Source organism: Ovis aries, chromosome 14 (assembly GCF_016772045.2).
Source record: "Ovis aries strain OAR_USU_Benz2616 breed Rambouillet chromosome 14, ARS-UI_Ramb_v3.0, whole genome shotgun sequence".
NCBI lineage: Eukaryota > Metazoa > Chordata > Mammalia > Artiodactyla > Bovidae > Ovis > Ovis aries.
Genome location: NC_056067.1, coordinates 13,788,034 through 13,801,710, shown reverse-complemented (window position 1 = coordinate 13,801,710; position 13,677 = coordinate 13,788,034). Strand labels below are relative to the sequence as shown.

Genomic DNA, 13,677 nt, shown 5'->3' with positions numbered 1-13,677 from the left:
TAACTTTCAAAAATTATGTAGTTATATCAATAATAATGTAATGATAGTGCAACAAGGATTATTATTACGTGTAAAAGAATAAAACAGTGAGGTTATAGAGTTGTTTCAGCTGCTAAGTTTACAGTAACTTTCTGGCAATGTAGTCGGGTGTGTAACTGGGCCGCACGGCTGGTGTTCAGTGGGCATTTGTTTGCTGGGCTCCCTGGGATAACTTCATGCCCCCACCCTCGGCCCAGTCTGCCCAGGGCTCCATGGTGCACATGCCCATCCTGCAAGAGAGGGTCAACTAGGGTCGTGCGGCAAGGGGACAGATGGCCAGGTGACTAGCTCCTGGGGCTGCACAGAGCGGTGCCCACCCACCCACTCAGGGTTCAGTCTCTGTGTCCAGAATGGGGACACAGAGGGGAGGGAGAATGCCTGGGGGTTCAAGAGAATTGGACAGAAAGGAGGTGACCTGGACACCAGGCACTGACCTGGGAGAGGACAGGTTCCTTGTGGACATGAACGGAGTGCCTGTGGTCATCCAGGTGGAGGTGCCCAGGGGCAGCTGTTGGTAACAACCGTCAAGGGCAGTGTTGCTCCGGGGGGGCCAGGCGCTGATCTCACCCCACCGTGGCTGGCCCCTCTGGGGCCCCATTTTACCAGGCAAGGACCCAGAGGCCAAGGTGACACAGCCAATCCTGGTGGGGTCTGGGAAGGAGCCCAGGCAACAGGCTGCAAGGTCCTCGCCCCTTTCAAGTTCAAGCCTGGTCTGGAGGCTGGGTGGAGGCAGACACTCCCTCTGCTCTTCCTCCCTCCCTGTCTCCCCACCCCAACCCTCCCACTGTGCAGTTTCCCATGCCAGGCCCCTTCCAGGCTCTGGGGCATCAGCTGTCACAAGGCTGCCCTCCCTAGGAAGTTAGGCACCAACAGATCCCAATGTGGTGAGGCAGCATGAGTGTTGCGGGAGGCGGGGGGCGGTCTTCAGTGGAGCCAGGCAAACAGTGGGGCAGATCTGGGAGGGCCCTGAACCGCTGCCACGGCCAGGATACAGCAGTGGGGCCCTGCAGTGGGCTTCCTGTCCCTTAAATGGGGCCCAGGGTCAGAGATGACAGCGGGGTGGGCTGGAGCGTGGGGAGCGCAGGGTGTCACTACGCCGTCCAGACTGTGCGCACCCCCTGGCGGCCACACCACAGCCAGGCATGGCCTCCCAGGACCACACAGGTATGAGTGTCCGCAGGCATGTTTGGGGGGGGGGGCCTTGCCTATTCTGGAGCCCAGTCACGGTTCCCAAACACACATTGAATGGTCATTCTCAAACTGTTTCTAAAGTCTTGGGTCCATAGAAGACTTTGGACAAACAAATTGGACAGAGACAGAAGACAGAGCAGGAGCTGGGGGTACTGGCAGCTCCCACTGGCCCTACAGCCCTGAGAAAATGGGAGCCGGGCTAGAGGCCCTGGGGCAGCAGGCTCTGTCCCAGCCATCTCCAGGGCTGTCTCTGAGTTTCAAATTACCCCCGCCCCAACCCCCCACCCCCCAGCTTCTGGGACCAGGGTCCTTCCTGCCCAGCAGCCCTGACACAAGGGATGAAGGGTCCCAGCAGGTACTAGAGCACGAGGAGAGCAGGGATCCCTCCTCTATCTATCCCTGCTATGCCCAGAAACACCAGCAGAGGGCAGTGTGGCTCCAGGTAAGGTGGAGGCGGTTGTCTGGTCCTCCCTGAAGGGGCCGGCCTTGAGTCTGGGGGGCATGGCCTCTGCCAAGTGGCATCTTCAAGGACCGAGCCAGGCTGCCCCGCCAGAATCCCAAGCTCCTGAGGCCAGCCTGAGCCTCAGGCCACAGCAAGGACCTGCAAGGTCCAGGGCAGCAGGCCCGGCCACACTGACGCAGTGCAGGACAGGCCAGAGAACAGAGGTCTCTGGGCTCAAATGGTCAAGCTTGAAAGCAATTCGTAAACATAACTGGCACCCCCAGAGGGTGGCTCTCATGGAAAAACCCACTCCAGTAAAAACCTTGACCAAGTGGGCAGGGCCAGGGCACCCCTGCACCCTCAGACTCCAGGGCAGGAGTGCACTCCTCTGTCCTGCTCACTCAGAGGCCTCAGTGAGCCTGTGTCCTGCACGCACGTCATGTCACAGCCCTCACAAGCCACGTCCTGTGCATGTCATGTGCACCTGGGGCCAGCCTGGGTTGGAGAGGGTCCTCGTCTGGAAGAAACCGGGGGGATGTTGTTGTTTAGTCACTAGTTCAGTTCAGTTCAGTTGCTCAGTCGTGTCCGACTCTTTGCGACCCCATGAATCGCAGCACGCCAGGCCTCCCTGTCCATCACCAACTCCCGGAGTTCATTCAGACTCACGTCCATCGAGTCGGTGATGCCATCCAGCCATCTCATCCTCTGTTGTCCCCTTCTCCTCCTGCCCCCAATCCCTCCCAGCATCAGAGTCTTTTCCAATGAGTCAGCTCTTCACATGAGGTGGCCAAAGTACTGGAGTTTCAGCTTTAGCATCATTCCTTCCAAAGAAATCCCAGGGCTGATCAGAATGGACTGGTTGGATCTCCTTGCCGTCCAAGGGAGTTTCAAGAGTCTTCTCCAACACCACAGTTCAAAAGCATCAATTCTTTGGCACTCAGCCTTCTTCACAGTCCAACTCTCACATCCATACATGACTACTGGAAAAACCATAGCCTTGACTAGACGGACCTTAGTCGGCAAAGTAATGTCTCTGCTTTTCAGTATGCTATCTAGGTTGGTCATAAATTTTCTTCCAAGGAGTAAGCATCTTTTAATTTCATGGCTGCAGTCACCATCTGCAGTGATTTGGGAGCCCCCCAAAATAAAGTCTGACACTGTTTCCACTGTTTCCCCATCCATTTCCCATGAAGTGATGGGACTGGATGCCATGATCTTCCTCTTCTGCGTGTTGAGCCTTAAGCCAACTTTTTCACTCTCTTCTTTCACTTTCATCAAGAGGCTTTTTAGTTCCTCTTCACTTTCTGCCATAAGGGTGGTGTCATCTGCATATCTGAGGTGATTGATATTTCTCCCGGCAATCTTGATTCCAGCTTGTGTTTCTTCCAGTCCAGCGTTTCTCATGATGTACTCTGCATAGAAGTTAAACAAGCAGGGTGACAATATACAGCCTTGACGTACTCCTTTTCCTATTTGGAACCAGTCTGTTGTTCTATGTCCAGTTCTAACTGTTGTTTCCTGACCTGCATACAGATTTCTCAAGAGGTAGGCAGGTGTTCTGGTATTCCCATCTCTCTCAGAATTTTCCACAGTTTATTGTGATCCACACAGGTAAAGGCTTTGGCATAGTCAATGAAGCAGAAATAGATGTTTTTCTGGAACTCTCTTGCTTTTTTCATGAACCAGCGGATGTTGGCAATTTGATCTCTGGTTCCTCTGCCTTTTCTAAAATCAGCTTGACCATCAGGAAGTTCATGGTTCATTTGCTGAAGCCTGGCTTGGAGAATTTTGAGCATTACTTTACTAGCATGTGAGATGAGTGCAATCGTGTGGTAGTTTGAGCATTCTTTGGCATTGCCTTTCTTTGGGATTGGAATGAAAACTGACCTTTTCCAGTCCTGTGGCCACTGCTAAGTTTTCCAAATTTAAGTCCTGTCCAAGTCTGTGGGGTCCCATGGACTGCAGCATGCCAGGCTTCCCTGTCCTCCACTATCTCCTGGAGTTTGCTCAGATTCATGTCCATTGAGTTGGTGATGCCATCTAACCATCTCATCCTCTGTCGCCCCCTTCTTTTGCATTCAATCCTTCCTAGCATCAGGGTCATTTCCAACAAGTGGGCTCTTTGCATCAGGTGACCAAAGTATTGGAGCTTCAGCATTAGTCCTTACAATGAATATTCAGGGTTGATTTCCTTTAGGATTGACTGGTTTTCTCTCCTTGCAGTCCAGGGACTCTCAAGAGTCTCCTCCAGCACCACCATTTGACAGCATCAGTTCTTCAGTGCTCAGCCTTCTTTGCAGTCCACTGTCACATCCATACACGACTACTGGAAAAACCATATGGGAAAACCATTGACTACATGGACATTTGTTGGCCAAGTGATGTCTCTGCTTTTTAATATGTGGTCTAGGTTTGTCACAGTTTCTCTTCCAACGAGCAAGCACCTTTTGATTTCGTGGCTGCAGTCACTGTCCCCAGTGATTTTGGAGCCCAAGAAAAGAAAATCTGTCACTGCATCCACTTTCCCCCTTCTATTTGCCACAAAATAACAGGATCAGATGCCATGACCTTAGTTTTTTGAATGTTGGGTTTTAAGCCAGGTTTTTCACTTTCTTTTTGTGCTCCTGGTGGAGCATGAAGAAAATGTCAGGAGAAACCCGTGGTGCTGCCTGGGGCTCTTGGTTCCAATGTGGAGCTCCTGGGGCCATAGCAGAAGCGTCTCTTCTTGCACCCTCATCAAGAGGCTCTTTAGTTCCTCTTCGATTTCTACCACAAGAGTGGTATCATCTACAAATCTGGGGTTGTTGGTATTTCTCCTGGCAATCTTGATTCTAGGTTGTGACTCATCCAGCCCAGCATTTTGCAGGATGTACTCTGCACATAAGTTAAATAAGCAAGGTGACAATATATAGTCTTGTCATACCCCTTTCCCAATTTTGAACTAGTCTATTGTTCCATGTCTGGTTCTAACTGTTGTTTCTTGACCTGCATACAGGTTTTTCAGGAGGCAGGTAAGGCGGTCTGGTATTCCCATCTCTTTAAGAATTTCCTACAGTTTGTTGTGATCCACACAAAGATTTTTTGTGTAGTCAATGAAGCAGATGTTTTTCTGGAATACCCTCGCTTTCTCTATGATCCAGTGATGGGCTCTGGCAAATGAGGCCGCTCAGTGGCTGGTCCTTCTGGCCTTGGGAGAGGGGAGGGGAGGTCAGGGGCTGTTCCTGGGTGCCACGGGCACCACAGGCTCCCTGGGCTGTAGGGTACCAGTCCTTTCATCTGCCTCTCAGCTCTTCCCAGGTGTTCCAGAGATGCCGCCAGTGCAGCTGCTCCTTGGTACCTCCCCAGTCAGAGCTGGTGAGGGCCAGGAGGAATGGAGGGGTGCTGGCATGGGAGGGGGACATGCGGTGCACCAGGAGGGACCTCCAGAAGGAACGCGGGGTTCCCGTCTTCCTAGGCAGACTCTCTTCCCCCATCCCCAGCCTGCCCAACTGGGCACCAGCGGCACTTTTTCTCAATCAATACAGAGAGGACTAGTGACAAACTTGGGAGCAAAGGATCCCAAACTGCCACATAAACCACATTAACTGCCATTCAGATTAAATCAGCCACTGTAAGAGGACTCCGCCCTGCCCAAACTGAAGGCAGAGAAGTGCACCGCCCTGCCCACTCCCCAAGCGCGGGAGCTCATGCCCCGCCCACTCAGCAGGCGCGGCCCCCCCTTGGGCGGGTCTGGGGCCCTTCGTGTCCCTCTCCTGGGACCCGCCTGAGGAGGAAGATGCAGGCTGGGTGGGCTTGGGGACATTAGCCCTTCCTGTTGGCCTTTCTCCACCAGACACAGGAGCCTGGCAGGATGTCCAGGGACAGACCTGCACTGGTTGGAGCTGCAGGTCAGGGCCCTACAGAGCAGCGCCCAGCTAGCAGCCTTGTAGCCTCTAATGGAGAAGAGTCGTACATTCCGGCCACTCTCCTTGGTCCTGAAGTCCTGCTCGCTCCTAAAAGCTGGGAGCCTGTGAGCACCTGGCAGGTATCCCAGCCCCACCTCTGCCCCTTTCCCCACACGTTCTGGGGACCGGAACTTCCCAGACTGTTGTGCCCTGTGGCTCCCCTCCTGCCAGTCCTCTGGACCTGCCCCCACCCAGGCCCTCAGGGCTCCATCCTGGGCGTGAGTGAGGCAGACACTTACTGGTGTCCAGGACAAGGAAAACCTTTTTGGCACCAGAGGAGCAGACAGCCCGTCCATCATTCGAGTGAGGAAAAGTAGAGACTTGTATACACCCTCAGCCACGTTACTGAAACAACTGCAGAGAGTTTCGGGTTAAAATGAAATCCCATTGAGCCAAGAGTGGATAAAATTTCAGTAAATTTAATGACTATGGAAAAGTATAGTAATTTAAAATTTTTTATTTACTTTTGTCTGCGCTGGTCTTCCCTGCTGCATTGACTTTTCTCTAGTCACAGGGGGCGGGGCTACTCTCCAGCTGTGGTGTGCAGACTTCTCATTGCTGTGGCTTCTCAAGGTGTGCAGCCTCAGTAGTTGCAGCTCTCAGGATCCAGAGCTCAAGCTCAATAGTTGTGGCACACAGGCTTAGCTGCCTCTAGGCCTGTGCGATCTTCTCAGTCCAGTGATCCAGGGATCAAACCCATGCCCCTGCATTGGCAGGTGGACTCTTCACCACTGGACAACCAGGGAAGCCCTGAAGCCTATTGATTTCTGTATCAAAAACAAAACTGAACTGTTATAGAAACCTATTGAGATGGCAGTGGGGCAGGTACTGGCAGACATCATCCTGGCCACGGGGAAGCCCTGTGCTGCATAACTGTGAAGAACTCAGACTTTATCAGTTCACTTGCTCAGTCGTGTCCGACTCTGCAACCCCATGGACTGCAGCACGCCAGGCTTCCCTGTCCATCACCAACTCTCCGAACTTGTTCAAACTCATGTCCATAGAGTCGGTGACACCATCCAACCATCTCCCCTCTGTCATCCCCTTCTCCTCCTGCCTTCAATCTTTCCCAGCATCAGGGTCTTTTCAAATGAGTCAGTACTTCGCATCAGATGGCCAAAGTATTGGAGCTTCAGTTTCAGCATCAGTCCTTCCAATGAATATTCAGGACTGATTTCCTTTAGGATGGACTGGTTGGATCTCCTTGCTGTCCAAGGGACTCTCAGTAGTCTTCTCCAACACCACAGTTCAAAAGCATCAATTCTTTGGTGCTCAGCTTTCTTTATAGTCCAACTCTCTCATCCATACATGACTACTGGAAAAACCATAGCTTTGACTATCAGACCTTTGTTGGCAAAGTAATGTCTCTGCTTTTTAATGTTAGCAAGTATTTAAACATCTTGCTGCTAAGTTGCTTCAGTCGTGACTGACTCTGTGTGACCCCATAGATGGCAGCCCACCAGGCTCCTCTGTCCATGGGATTTTCCAGGCAAGAGTACTAGAGTGGGGTGCCATTGCCTTCTCTGATTTAAATGTCTTAAGGGTACTCAAAAAACAGAACTTTAGTTTATAATTTCCAAACAAAGAGAGAAAAGTAGAGAAGTTTATTACTACAATGAAAGAGAAGGCAAAACAGCAACCCCACACCCCTAAGGTGGCGGCAGAGAACACAACTAGGGATTGTGGAGATAAATCCAAAGACATCAACAGTAACAATAAATGCACTGGACTTTTTCACTAAAGAAGACACTGGAGGAAAAACATCAGACCTAGATGCGCTGCTCACAAGACAGCACAGCTACATGGGGGTGGGGTGCGAAGGAGCCCAGGGACAGAACAAACACCAACCCCAGAAGCCGGACAGCAGTACTGAACTCAGACAGTTTTTGTGACTTAACAGGGAATCTCAAACAGAGATAAAGAGAGACTCCATATGTAATTTGAAATGTGGTGTTGGAGAAGACTCTTATGAGTCCCTTGGACTGTGGAGATCAAACCAGTCAATCCTAAAGGAAATCAGTCCTGAATATTCATTGAAAGGACTGATGCTGAAACTGAAGCTCCAATACTTTGGCCACCTGATGCAAAAAACGGACTCGTTGGAAAAGACCCTGATGCTGGGGAAGATTGAAGGCAGGAAGAAAAGGGGACGACAGAGGGTGAGATGGTTGGATGGCATCACCGACTTGACGGACATGAGTTTGAGCAAGCTCCGGGAGTAGGCGCCTGGCGTGCTGCAGTCCATGGGGTCGCAGAGTCAGTCATATGACTGAGCGACTGAATTGAACTGATATGTAATAATGGGGTATGACCAGGGGCTAAGCACCTACTGCTGAAACAAGTCAGAAGAGCAGCCTCCTGAAGGGACAGAAGTTGCTGCTGTTAAGGGGGCACAGGAGTACCAGGAACTCCAAAGGAATGGAGCCCCGTGGCCCACATTCTCAGGGTCACTGCAGAGACCAGTGGGGAAACAGTGGACACAGGATGTGCTTTCATTACTCGTGGGTTAAGAGAGTAAATCAAAGCAGCAGACTTCCCTGGTGGTCCAGTGATTAAAAATCGGCTCGATCCCTGGTTAAAGGAGGATTCCACGGGCTGTGGAGTAGCTAAGCCTGGGAGCCCCAACTACTGAGTCTGTGCTCTCAAGCCCGTGCATCGCAATGAGAGAAGCTGCCGCCACGAGAAGCCCACACACCACAACTAGAGAGTTGCCCTGGCTCGCCGAAACTAAAGAAACCCTGCACGCAGCAATGAAGACCCGGTGCAGCCAAAAACAAAGCCAATTTTAAAAAATTAAGGAAAAAAAATCAAAGCAGAAGTGACCCAGAGTTTGGAGCTGGGTGGGGAGGGAGGCGCCCAGGTAGGGGCTAGGAGAACAGCCAGGTGAAGACAGTGAGGGCAGGTCCAGTCAGCCACCAGGAAAAGAGACGCTAAAGAAACAGAAGAAACCAGGAGGAGGGTGAGCCAACAAAAAGGAGAGCCAACCAGATGCACCAGCAAGACTGGAGAGGGACTTCGTGCCAGTAGGTCTGAAACCTGGATTAAGTAAACAGCTTTATAGCAGATTCAGGTCATTAAATGGAAGTAACATATCTGAATAAACCCGTAACCCCTGAAGAGCCCAAATCCATCACCAAAGACAGCCCAGGCCGACCGGGGAGACCACTGGCCCTGGGGGTCTTGGGCCAGCCTCACCCTCCCTCAGAGCCCTAAGTGAGACCCCTGGCCAGTGCGTGGGGACCCCATCTCCAGGTGTCTGTGGCAGGTTTGGCATGGTGAAGGCAGCTCTCTCCCCCTATAACCTTACAAGAACCTAATTATAGGGGTGGCATCACTAGGCAGCCGAAACTGACTCCTGATTCACACTCTCCTGAGTGGACACCATGCCTTGTCCAACCTGCTGATACTTTTCCTGGACAAAAAAGAAGTAAGCACTAAAGAGCAACTAGCTCTTACCCCGCAGTCCCCTCAGCCAGAGTCAGCCAGTGGGATCAGGTGAAGAGCCGGCGACATGAGAACAGCAGGAGCCAGAGGTCCAGTGCCGCCCAAGAGAACTGGCCACCAGCCAGCGCCCAGCCGGGGAGGCCAGCCTGCTGCATAGGCAGTGGCTGTGCATGGCCAGGCCTCTCGCAGGAGGGTGCTGAGGTGGATGTGCCCGGGGCTGGCCTCGGGCAGTCTCGGGCTGCACACACAGGGTGGGGCAGGGGCCCTGGCCCCACATGCTCCCCATGTGGGCCTCGGCTCGGTCCTCGTTCCCGCTCAGCCTCCCCATGACCCTTGGGCCTCCCAAGGCACCTCTGCCTTTGGCTTGGGAGGGCAGGGGGGCCTGGGGCCAGGCAGCAGGGGCCAGTGGGTGTCTGGGAAGGACAGAGACATCCAGACAAAGACCGGAGTGGGCTTAGGGTGTTGCAGAGGAACAGTACAGGGGAAGGAAGGGGTCAAGGGTCAGGGGTGCAGTAGTGGGGCCATTCGTGGCCAACCTCTGGCAACTGAGCACTCTGGACCCTGAGGATGGTGGGATCCAGGCTGCAGCCACGACTTGGAACAAGTGGCCCCAGAGCCCCAGAAAAGCCCCCAGCCCGACCTGGTCTAGGTGGCCACTAGGGGCCAAGAGTCAGGCATTCCCTGCCCTCTGGTCACCTGAGCCACAGCCCTGGCCCTGAAGGCCTAGTGAGCCTCAGCCAGGGCCACAGGTGCTGGACACTCCACAGCCACCCACTCTTGCAGGAAACGCCCTCCCAGGGCCGCCATCCACCCTGCCCCGCAGTGTGCACACACGTGCGGACCACGCCCTCCCCATGCGAGGGCACGGACCACACAGACCCAGGCAGGACTGCCGGACAGGCACTGGCTTCTCTGCGAGGCCTTTAATGAGTTTCCAGGGAGACCAGCTTCCCCGAGAAACCTGGACATACAGGGACCTGGGGGTTAGGGGTGCAGAGCATATTGAACTGTGGGATGTGGCTGCAGCCACAGTGCCATTGCAGGGTTTACGGTGGTTTCATTCTGGCCGCGTGGGAGGCTGGCTCACTGGTTCCCGGCCTCAGGGGTGCCCTTCTCAGGCGGGTAAAGCTGCCGGACGAGGTCTCGCTTGTTGACCTTCCCCATCTGGTTCCGCGGAATCTCCTCCACCAGCAGCAGCTCTGAGGGCACAGCATACGGGGCCAGGACGCCTCTGCAGAGACAAGGGGCCTGAGTGCAGGGGCCGTGGGGATGGTTGGCACCTTTCTCCAGTGGGAGGTTACTGGAGGGGGGTGGTTGGCACCTCGCACACCCTTGGGTGTCCTGACCATGCATGCACACCGGCCAGCACCGCCCCACCCACACCAGAGCTGACACCCACAAAGTGGGAGGGGCCCAGTTGATGAGGTATCCTCCTGTGAACAGCCCCGGTCAGCTCTGAACCCCACGCCGAGGCTACAGGCACCACGGCTATCCTGAGCAGAGCTCCCTGCGCCCTGGCCGCACTCGGGCCCCTTTGTAAGAGACCAGCAGAAGCACAGGTGCTGCCTGGGGCAGGGGGGCAACAGAGGCAGGACGCATAGCCTGAACCCCAACCCATAGTCACCACAACGGGAACAGAAGTCGCAGGCATGGAGAGGAGCAGTCTAAAAGCCTGTGAGCTCGCCATTTCTGAGAACAGATCCATTCTCCTCTGGAGAGCATCAGCTCAGCAAGTGGTCTGGGAGGAACCGGTCAGGGCAAAGTGCTGCCTGAGTGGGAACCCCGCAGAGCTGAGCTGTTTGTTCAGAGCTTCCCTGAGGGGAAATCCCCACTGTTCAGCCCCTTGGGAGCACCGTCCCTGCTCAATACCTGATCCCGCAGAGCTCCATCTGGGCACAGGATTCCTGAACTAACCCCCCGCCCCTGCCCAGAGGGTGTAAGCCCCACATGGGTTTCTGTGACTGGACAGTGTGATGGGCAGGCCATGTCCAGACCCGGGAATGTGGCGCTGCTGCCCAGCCCCAAGCCACATGCACCCCTAGTGTCACAGTGCCTGAGCTGGGAGGGGATGGCTGCCAGCTTCCCCCAACTCCGCTAGGAGCACAGCAGTCTGGGGGAAGGGGCAGGATGGACCTTTACTGGGGGGCAGACAGACTGTGAGGCAAGAATCTTCAGGAATGAAAAAACAGCAGTGGAAGGGAAAACATTATTCTAAAATAACCTTTAAAAAAGACCCTTATATGGCAACAGACATGACATAGAAACAGCAGCTTCACTGAGCCAGTGTCAAGAAGGACTGGAGTGAGGCCCCTCCTCCATACTCCCCCACCAGGGGTGTAGACAAACCTGGAGCTGGTCCTGCCCTCTGAGAGGAGGACCTTTGCCCTCCCTCCACGGGGTGGGCAGTTGCGGGGTCACTATCCATGGCTGCCTCATGTGAGGACACAAAGCCCAGGGTCCCAGCTGCCCCAGGTCCACCCTGCGGGGAGCATCTCCCAGGACCCCAAGCTCTCGGCAGGCAGCAGACCCCGTGGAGGGATGCCGGGAGTCTGGGGCGACAAGGGGCAGCTTTAATGCCGGGAGACATGCTCTCAACACAGGATGGTGAGCTCTGCCTTTTAACAAAGCAACTGTTTAACCAAAGCAGCAAAGCCAACTAGAATCCTGCTCACGCCTTTGTAAAACTATAATGTTCCAGCTGTGATTCTGCAAATCCAGGGGAATCTAATGGCCCAGCTGTGCTGCCCGATAAACAAGGACTCCAACTGCTCCCAAGATCCCGCTGGGAGAGCCACAAGTATCTTCGGTGTCGAGGAGGCAGCAGAAGGGGCAGGTGGGGAGGGGAGAGGGAGGAGCCTCCTACATCTAAGATAAAGAACCTGGGGACAGAACTAACAGCTTCTTTCTGAGCTCAGCCGGCAGCGAGCACCCACAGGCCCCTGCGATGCCCTGAGCTCAGCGGTGCCCCCAGCCTGCTCAGCCTGCCCCAGCGTCCTCTGAGCTGGGCTCTGCGAATGGACCTTCCCTGACGAGGTCCCTCCTACACCCAGGAGAGGACACAGGCGCATATGGGTCTCCCGTCTGCCTCAGAACCTGCCTTGAAGCTCAGACCTGAGTCAGGGGTCAGGGTCCTACATCTGCTCCTGCCATCACAACTCAGTCTTCTTGGGTTCCTTCACGCCTCACATGTGTCTTTGTGGGGGAGGGAGCAGCTCCTTAAGGACTAGCTTCACACCTTATGTCTATGTATGTGGGGGCAGCTCCTGTAAGGACCACGGTGCCCCCTAGCCATCACTACACAGCTGTCTTGGGGTCCTTTACACCGCAAGTGTCTGTGTGTATGGCAGGGCGAGGAGCAGCTCCCGTAAGGACCACATAGCTCAGCCCTCACCTGGCCCACTCCTTGAGCTCCCGGTGGGACAGCGAGTGGCCCTCTTGAAGGGTCACCACTGCGGTAACCCGCTGGCCCCATGTCATGTCTGGAACTCCAATCACAGCCACGTCTGTGGAGGAAGCAGAGGGAAGGATCTCAGGACACAAGAGGACGAGCACCGAAGGCCGCGGGAAGGACCCAGAGAAGCCTGAGTGGCCAGAAACGGGGGCACAGGGCACCCTGGGGTGTCAGGACAGCCCAGGACACCACCACTCCTGACCACGGGGTCACGGCCTGCACTGGCCAGCCTGGACCTGAGACAGGGAGCGGGGAGGGGAGCAGAGGACCTGAAGGTGTGCCCCGACACACACAGGAAGCCACATGTGGACCGGTCCCAAGACAGCCCGGGAAGCCAAGGGCAGCTGCGCCAGCTGAAGGGCAGGGCCACAGGGCCACTCACCGGTGATGCTGGGGTGGGCCAACAGGAGCCGCTCCACCTCCAGGGCGCTGACCTTGTAGCCGCCGCTCTTGATGATATCCACAGAAGTGCGGCCACGGATCCAGTAGCTGCCGTCCTTGAACACTGCTGTGTCACCTGGGGAGAGGCCTGGGTCAGCTGCTTGGGTGTGGCCCTGTGACTCGGGGTGTCTACATCTCTCTGGAACAAGCCAGCCAGTGCCATGTGGACAGCTGGGGACCTTGTGTGATGCCCACACAGACGCCTCTGTGGCCACATCCCACAAGGACCATCGTGAAATAGCCCACAGCTTCCCAGGACCACAGAGGCAGGAGATACAACCCACAGGGCCTCCCTGGGTTCCAGCCACAGAAGGGCCTGGCGTGGGCATCAGGGTAGACCCTTCCCGACAGGGCGTGGGCCACACGCGGTGTCACGTGGGGGATCTGGCAGGAGGAAGGGACCCCCTGCCACGCTCAGTGTGGGTGCTTCCCACCCCAGCAAGGGTTTGGGACACATGCCCGCTGGGGCATCGTGGGCACAGGGGGAGCAGGGCTGAGGGTGAACGCGCTCACACAAGTGTGCATGCATGTGTGAGACTGGGCACGTGGGAATGCCTGCCTGTGCTCTGAGAGCCGCACTGATGCACCACCGTCTGCTCTCACACACTTCACGCGGGTGATTAGCTGGAATAAATCAATATTTCATGATACACTGCCGTCCAACGCAGGAGGCCCATCCATCAGCTCGCTCTCCCGGAGCCCAGCCGCGCGGGGCGCTCCAGCCT

General features: G+C 55.1%; 1 protein-coding gene across 5 annotated transcripts in view; it reads right to left on the bottom strand.

Annotated features, from left to right (window-relative positions):
• Window positions 1-9,968: 9,968 nt before the first annotated feature.
• ACSF3 (acyl-CoA synthetase family member 3) overlaps window positions 9,969-13,677 on the bottom strand; it is a 43,705-nt gene continuing 39,996 nt past the window's right edge. The window contains exons 8-10 of one of the 5 annotated variants that reach the window (XM_027977749.2): window positions 12,894-13,028; window positions 12,452-12,563; window positions 9,969-10,291 (exon numbers count right to left, since the gene is read on the bottom strand). In XM_027977749.2, the coding sequence (XP_027833550.2) occupies window positions 10,144-10,291; window positions 12,452-12,563; window positions 12,894-13,028 (395 nt within the window). In that variant the 3' untranslated portion in view covers window positions 9,969-10,143. Of the gene's footprint in view, window positions 10,292-12,451; window positions 12,564-12,893; window positions 13,029-13,511; window positions 13,676-13,677 lie in introns of those variants that run through there. The other 4 variants (XM_042230781.1, XR_006055905.2, XM_042230784.1 and 1 more) reach the window with 4 other exon arrangements.